The 8,136-nt window shown below is 39.3% G+C and overlaps 1 protein-coding gene and 1 long non-coding RNA gene across 3 annotated transcripts in view; one reads left to right on the forward strand and one right to left on the reverse strand.

Moving 5' to 3' along the window:
- desi1a (desumoylating isopeptidase 1a) overlaps positions 1 to 4,882 on the forward strand; it is a 6,865-nt gene extending 1,983 nt beyond the window's left edge. Inside the window, exons 4-6 of the mRNA XM_008415699.2 lie at positions 116 to 225; positions 336 to 458; positions 1,870 to 4,882. Coding sequence (XP_008413921.1) covers positions 116 to 225; positions 336 to 458; positions 1,870 to 1,960 — 324 coding nt within the window. The 3' untranslated portion in view covers positions 1,961 to 4,882. The remainder of the gene's footprint in view (positions 1 to 115; positions 226 to 335; positions 459 to 1,869) is intronic.
- Positions 4,883 to 5,360: 478 nt separating this feature from the next.
- The window catches only part of LOC103468564 (uncharacterized), a 4,386-nt gene continuing 1,610 nt past the window's right edge, over positions 5,361 to 8,136 (reverse strand). Inside the window, exons 2-3 of one of the 2 annotated variants that reach the window (XR_534235.2) lie at positions 7,235 to 7,347; positions 5,361 to 5,644 (exon numbers count right to left, since the gene is read on the reverse strand). This is a non-coding gene — a long non-coding RNA (uncharacterized LOC103468564). Of the gene's footprint in view, positions 5,645 to 7,234; positions 7,794 to 8,136 lie in introns of those variants that run through there. The other variant, XR_001776890.1, reaches the window with a different exon arrangement.

Here is an 8,136-nt window from a genome sequence, read left to right on the forward strand (position 1 = left end):
TCTTCCCCGCTTTCAGTTTGGCCTTGAGAAAGAAAAATAAAAAACTAAATGAGCGGGGTGTTGTTCCCGTGGCATTTCAGTTACAAAGCGCTTTTCTCTGTGTGGTTTATGTCAGGGAGGCACGATGCTGGGGCCTCCAGACACGGTGGTGGAGCTGGGCGAGACTGAAGTGACGGAGGAGATCTTCATGGACTACCTCTCCTCTCTGGGAGAAACAACATACAGGTCCTGGGGGCCATCTTGTCCTCTTTTGCAGTGAAGCTATTCTGAAGTTGACTTCGTGACTTCAGCGTTAAGATGATAAATCTCAAACCTTCTCTTGTTTGTTTGCTCAGAGGCGACAGGTATCGTCTGTTCGAGCACAACTGCAACACGTTCACCAACGAGGTGGCCCAGTTCCTGACTGGCAGGACCATCCCGTCGTACATCACAGACCTGCCGTCGGAGGTCCTCTCCACGTGAGTGACCGGCTTCCACAGAAGCTGTGATGACGATTTCCATAAGACCGGAGCGAGCAAACGGTTTTGAGTTACGATAAGCAGACCTGATTTATTCTCCTGGAACGACACGGCGGTTTGAGGGGAGTTTTCTTGTCATTAATAGTTAAACTTGTGACACAGTTTTGGTTCAGTCACAAGGCCAGTCACAGCTAAGACACGAGTTTTCCCACAGATTCAGTGTGACCTGCTCCCAGCTACAGACAGGACCCAGAGCTTCTCTTACAGGGATTAAAAAAAGGCAATTATATATAACTATTTATATGTAACATACTATTTTACACACATTTTGTCAACTTCCTAAAATAATAGCTTGCGCCACTTTTTGCTAAATTTTTTTATTCTTTTTGCCCAAGACATCTTTTGTAAAAAAATTTTTAAAAAAGTGATTTTTTTGTTGTTGTTGTTGCCAAAATCACTTTTGGCAAAAAAAAAAAAAAAAAGACTTGGGCCATTATTTTAGGAAAGTTAGGATATGTAAAATGTGTATAAGATAATTAGTTATTAGTCATCTGCAACTTGTTTACATCTGTTAAGACCTTTTTCCTCCACTTTAAATTATTTGTTTAACAAAAGACAGCATTCAAACCAGGCGAACAAACACGATTCAGATAAGCCGAGTATAGAGAGTTTATTCTAAAACGTCAATAAAGCCAACTAACCCAGGTTAGAATATTTTTAAAATGACGTAAATAAGAAGCTCAATTCCACTTTCAGAGCCTTTAAAAGTGAGGAAAGTAAACATGTCAAGGGTATATTTAGGGATTTCCATTGGTAATGTTTTCATAAATGTTGCAGCATTCATTTCCCTAAAGCCAAAATTGAATCAACTTGGAAGTTGGATCCCTGGTTCGATTCCGAGCACAGATTCTTTTTGCATGACGTGTCCACGTTCTTTCTGGTCCTTTAGACAGAGACCTGCTGCCCTTTGACCCTGCAGAGATGAGCAGTGTAGATAATGAATCAATGAATGAGTGAGTGTGTTTGTGTGTGTGGTAAATGTTCATTTAGGACACATAAATGCAGGTTTTAATAATCAAACGTGTAAATGTAAGAAAAAATAAATAAATCTCAGATTTTAGTCAATTTAAAGTGTCTCAGGATGTGACTGTTGTGAAATTATGAGTTATGGGTTGAAATCCAAACACTTTCTATTTATCTCTCTCTGTGTATCCTTCTCGACTTTCCGTCACTAAAATCGGTAAACTTAGAGTCTGCATTTCTTAAAATTGACTTCAACTTAATCACAAGACATTTAAATGGCTTCTGGTATGATGAACTGTGAATTATAAAGTTTAATTTCTGTGACGGAGTCATTGATGTGTAGTTTGCTTTTTATTTCAAATAAAATCTCTTTTGTCCCATCCTCCAGACCGTTCGGCCAAATCCTTCGACCCATCCTCGACTCCATCCACATCGCCCCGCCCGGAGGCAACGTCATCAACGGTGGGAGAAACATCTGACCGCCCGATGGAGCCGCCCGGTGTTCTGCAGGTCTCTTTCAGTGTTGCTGATCTCTTTTAATTCTTTTGTTTCCCGTCTTTGTTTATCATTCTTTCTGCATAATAAGTGACCACTGACTTCAGGGGGAAATATTTTTCGCATCTGAGAGATTTTACAGCATGCCAGTGATTTGACAGTAGAGGCGACGCATCTTGTTTTTGGTCTTTGTGCGATTTGTGAAATTGAAACAAACAAAAACACAGCATTTAATCAATGCAGTTCAATTTTCACATAAAACCAACTTGGTTTGGATAACCTTCCCCCCTCAATAAATACAATCTTCATTTGGAAACTGTACTTTTTTTAAAAAATTTACCTAAGTTATCATTGTCTGATATGAAAATGAGGGAAAAAATGAGAATGTATATTTAATCAGTTAATGCAGGAAACAGATTCTGATATTTACTCTCGGTATAAGATGAAGAATTGCGTAATAAAGTCTTCATGTGACGTAAATAAGGAGCTCAATTCCACTTTGTAATGGATAAATTAATCAAAATCCTTGAAAGTTTTACTCTGAAACAAATTTTTCCATTGAAAATTAAGTGTTAAAAATTACATTTGACTATGTTATTCATCACTGGAGTTTATTCTTTAAATGTATTTATAATATTTGGTAAAGTCATCCTGACTTTAAGTCGGTCACATTTCTATATTTGCACCTTGTTCATGTTTGTTAGCCTTTAGTTTATGTCCAATCAACATTATTTTTGTATGTGTCTGTAATCTGTTTTGATTTATATTTTCATTTTGTTGACGCACAATATGTTGTTGAGGAATAATAATAACTTAAACATTTTCCTCTATAGAAATAACTCCATATTTTTCCATTTTGTTTGTGTTCAATACATGAAGAGTTTTCTTTAAAATTGCCATCCTGCTCTCTCAACAATAACCTGCTTGAGTCCTTTAACAGCCACCAGAGTGTGTTTGAACTTCAGCACACCTCTGTGCCTTCATCCCCCTCTGCCTAACTACAGTCTAGACTCTCAGCCTCCATAAGGCTGTGTAAAGTTGGCATAGTACCTATATAACAAATAGGATGTAATAATATGAATTTCACATCTAGTGCACAAAGCAACACCCTCTACAATCTTATTGTATAACACACGGGATGCACCGCTTTGAGTACAACACGGCGTCCGTCCACACACTTACTGCTACCCCTGGTGAAGTAAATTAATCTTTTATCGAAGCAGAAATATTCTCAAACTCAAAAGAATTTGAGAAATCGATTGGGAATTGGGAGTGTTTTTAGCGTTGGCCACTCTTGACCCGGATGTTTGAAGAACCCCTTTTGGGTAATTGGACAGGGTTCCATCACCCCACAATTTAGTTTTTTATTTTATAGGATTTAGGTCTCAGGGCTGAGACGGCCTTGGAAGAAAGATAGTTTTGTGTCCCATCAACTGTTTCTGTGGCCAAATTCTCTTCATCATCGTTCTGCACAATTACCCAACGTTAGCTCAATTTCAGTTTTCTGCCCCAAAAAAGTCACTAGATTCAAATCTTCTGACATTTCAGATTCTCCTATAGTCCGACCCATTGCTCCACAGTGGGCATGCAGTGCTTAGCCAAATATTCATCCACCAGGAGTTTTTGTCTTCATCGTTTGGTTAATCTTTAATCACAATCCCATCTGAACCGAAGACACAACTCTTGATAAATTCGCCACAGTGTCAAGTAAACTCCACACGTTTACGTTTGTAAAGGTTGGAAGCTCTTTTCCTGGGATGCCTCCAAGGCGACTGATTGGCATGTAGATCACGACTTATGGTTGCTAAGGAAACGTGGCTTTCTTTTAACTCCCTTACCATACTTCTCACTGTGAGCCACGGCAAGTCTTTGTCCTGTTGCTTTTACCTTTTTAATTATTGCTTTAGCAGAGAAAACCCAAACTCTGCTATTTACCAACTTTTCAAGATCTGCCTTACTTAAACCTGCTCTCTTGCCTTCCCCATTTTGAAGTGAATTGGGCCTTTAGTCATGTCACATTTTCACCACCAGACAAACAGGGTGTTGTGGTGGTTAAAGGTCCTGATCTAAAGATAGCTAAGGGATATTTCTAAATGTTCTACACTGAATAAATGTACTAAAACTTAAAGGGTGTAAAATTATTCTCCTGCGATGAAAGATTAATTCGTTTCAAGRCTTTTTAAATATCCTTAGCAGGGGTGCCCATTAGTGCGGGAGGGATGCAGTACACTCATTAGACGGCAGACTTTAGGGTCTTTTCAGAACCTTTTTCTGCATGAACACAAACTACGAGCACAGTATCGAGAAGCAAGAATCTCCCGAGGGTCTAAACCAGCATTAAGCTTCATGTTCTCGTGCAATAAACAGACCTTCCACCCTCGCTTTCCCAGCAGCCACTGGGGTCGGCCATTCTTAGTCTCGCTCTCCTGCATCAGGACGCAAATGCTCCAGGAGAACTTGAGAGTTCCCCACCTTCTCTATAGCTCACTGACACACCAACCCGACCGCTGAAATGTATCACTGAACAAGTCGCCCTTTATCGCGCCGGTGTTCGTCGTTGCTTGCTGCTATCCGTCCTGTGAAACTGCAGATTGCACCAGATATTTATAGGTATTGTTTACCGATTTATTTAAGAACAAAACAGTGTTATATACTTCTGCACTTTGTATTGTTTGTGTAATGTGGGTTTTTGTTTTTTCCTTGGTATTTCTTTGTAAATCTATCTGTGAATTAAGGTCGTTGAAACTCCTGTGGTGTTTCTTGTCAAATGCAGCGATTCTCAGTAGGTTTTAAACGCCGACTCACGAGTGTTTTGATGAATTAAGATAATCCGTTCAAATGAAAGAATGCATATTTTCTTTGTGTGTGTACCAATAAACATTTTACATCACTGTGGAGAAAATTCAGCCCGTTTTTCTTCACCAGATTTTTTTATGTAGCCACAACAGAAGATTATGAGATTTATAGCACAACATATCAATACGATTTAGGTCACAACTTTGACTAGGCCTCTCCAAATCCTTTGTTTTGTTTGTTTCTTTGTGTTACAAATAATTTTATAGCCTGGTAGATGTCAAATGTCTTCAAATCAAATCATTGAGTTTGTTTAGGCTACTTCATGTTGTCATGCATGCATAGAGGAGGTTCATGAATACACACACAAATGTTGAGATTTTTTCACATCAGGTGTTGGAAAATGAAAAAGATTTTCCAGCCCACCTGTGTTGTTAGTTATATGTTATATCTGTCCACCAGGTGGCAGGGTTCACCTTCTGTTCAGTTAATAACGCCAAGCTGCTGCAAGGTGTCCCACAAAATACAGACCGAAAGATTTTTTTTTTTAGGTTAAACAGACAATCCTAAAAGATATATTACCAGTGGCTCGCGCTTTCACAAAACGCTTTATTTCTCTTGGGGAAATTCAGTGAAGCATAGCCTCGTCTTTCTACTGTCTGTCTAACCTGCTGCGGTGCGGGTAAGGAGCCATTAGTGGAGCCTGATGCCGAAACGCGAGGAGCTGCACACAGGAGAGTTTCTTCTGTAGTTCAGAGACTGGGGCTGTTTCTGGACCTGAGGGGGAGATTTAATGAAGCTGCATTGGTTCAGGTGTCACTCCTGCAGAGATGGAATCCAGCTCACTCCACTTCATCTCCTTCAGAGAAAAAAAACTGAACAAAAACAAAAGTTCTGTTCCAATTTATTTAGCACTGGTTCACAATTAATTTAATTTTATAGGGCTTAATGCTGCAGCATGTGTATTTTATCAAAATTTGTATTTTACCTATTTGTTAAAGGTGTCACTGTGGCGTATAAGACTCGGCACTAACTGCAGAAATGCACCGCTTTGTCAGAAACAACCAATCAGAGCCAGGAAGAGGGTCAATCCTGCTGTCATCGGTGGCTATGTTAGCATAGCCACCAATGACGGTGGATATAAAATTATGCTGCAACGTTGAGTTATTTCTCCACCATTAGCATATTTAGCAGCGCATACATGAGCTTGATTGACAGCGCTATGACACTTCCCCTGGCTCTGACTGGCAAACATTGGCCGTTGTTTGAGAGGAGCCACTCTCTTTTAACAGGAAGAACTCTTGAACACAACCTGGTTGAGAATGAGTGGTGTGTGTGCGACAGTGTGTGAGTGGACAGGAAGGAAAGACAGAAGAAAAACTACTGGGACAGGAGGACATTCAATGGGACATAAAGTTAAAGGCAGTAACAGCCATGTCAATGGATTCATACAGGAAAGATGAACAGTAAGACTACTTTCAATGCAAACACAGAACAAAGAGAGTATACTCTTAATTTGAGCAGGAATTGCTAATAATATATGCATGGAGAGTAGTAGGAGAAAATAGTAAAGACAGGAAAAGCCACACTAGCTATAGACTTCATCACAGGTTAAAGTACAGTCTTACAGCTAAAAGATCTGGCCCTGAGGAGCACCAAACCTGCAGCCATAAAGCCAAGTGCTCTGTAGAGAACAACTGACTTATTGATTATACAGGACTTCAAGTGTAAAATTAAATTATTATTATTATTATTATGAAGAGAAGATGCATCTGGAGAAGCTCGATTTCTCCTTTTGACTTCCGTCTTAATTTCCATCCTTCTATCCACTGAGGTAATTTTGTATTTCTGTCATATAAGTCTGATTATTAAAATGGGTATTGAGCTTTAACAATTCTTATTGTCACCTTTACATACACTGTTATCAGTAGGACAAAATAAACCTCTTCAGGGAATCCAAGGCAAAAATTTGCCTCGCAGTAGTTTCACTTTTTTAATTTCCCCAGAAACCGCCCACCTGCAAACAAGCAGCAAAATAAAAAAACTGACAAAACTGACTTTCTGATTTATGAGAAAAGAAAACCCATAAAACATATTTATCATTTTCAGGTTTAAAATCACAAAACTTAAGTATGGCAAAGCTCCAATCTTACATCTGTACATTTATCTTTTCTGCCTGTTTGAGTGGATTTGGTTTTTCACTACCTCAAACTCAGCTCTGCTGTTTAACCCACAATATAAGGTGAAATAAACAAACGTTCTGACTTAACAGGATATAGATCTATCATTGCTACAAATAAATAATATGAGTATTTATATTTCGCACTAGGCATAGGTGGATTTCCCATCATGGAAAAAAAMCCCCCAGATATGGACAATTTGATCCATCCCAAAAAGAAGGGAGGAAATAATGCATACAGGCCTATATTGTCCTTGCTCCAGGTGACGAAGTCGATTTAACTCACCTAGCCGGAAAATCATGGTTGTCCTTGCAGGACTTGACAAACGTTGCCGTTCTCTCCTCTTTCGAAAACACCGTCAGGCCGGGTCAGAGCCGCTACCATAGGACCTCTCTGTCCTGCTGTGAAGACGAATACTGCAGTGACACGTAGGGGTGACTTCTTTGTTTCGTTTAGCCTTTGGAACTGTACAGTTCATTTCACACTTTAGTTTATTAAAATAAACTGGTTTGCACAGATAAGAGCTCTGGTAGCTTTAGGGGGCGGTTGAGGTGGAAACCTAAGCGCATGTTGAGGTTTTAAGTGAATAATAAATGTTCAAGAACCTCAGTTACAGACATAGAACAGGATTATATTCAACGCTACTGAGAAACGTCTGGCCCAATACTGCCCACGCCAAACACTGCGAGAAGACTTTACTCTCAACATAACAGGAACCATGAGGCACAAGACTGGTTAGCTCTGAGCTTAAAAGCACAAAACTCAAATTCAAGAATATTTTATTCCTCCCAAAGGGAAATAAAATAAAATAAAATGTACTGCTGCCTGGAGATACAGTAATAGATTTTTTTTACGTCCCATCTCTCTATGAGTTTAAACCAGAGGTTCCCAAATTTGGGAACTGGCAGGCTATTTGTGAGGCTGCCTCTTTATTATTACATTGAATATAATTTCAGATTTTTGTAGAACTTTTCTTCAGGTTAACTACAGAAAAGTAATTGTTAGGGAAGCTCAAATGTGGAAAAATTGGACTGATATTAATACGTGATAGTAATACTGTTGAAAAAATAAGGATACAAGCTTATGTCAAATTTTAATTAATCGAGTTTGATGGTCTGATCCTCGGCTGCAGAAGCTGGCTCTCGGGACGTGGAACGTCACCTCTCTGGTGGGGAAGGAGCCGGAGC

The sequence above is a fragment of the Poecilia reticulata genome, linkage group LG8 (assembly GCF_000633615.1).
Source record: "Poecilia reticulata strain Guanapo linkage group LG8, Guppy_female_1.0+MT, whole genome shotgun sequence".
Classification (NCBI taxonomy): domain Eukaryota; kingdom Metazoa; phylum Chordata; class Actinopteri; order Cyprinodontiformes; family Poeciliidae; genus Poecilia; species Poecilia reticulata.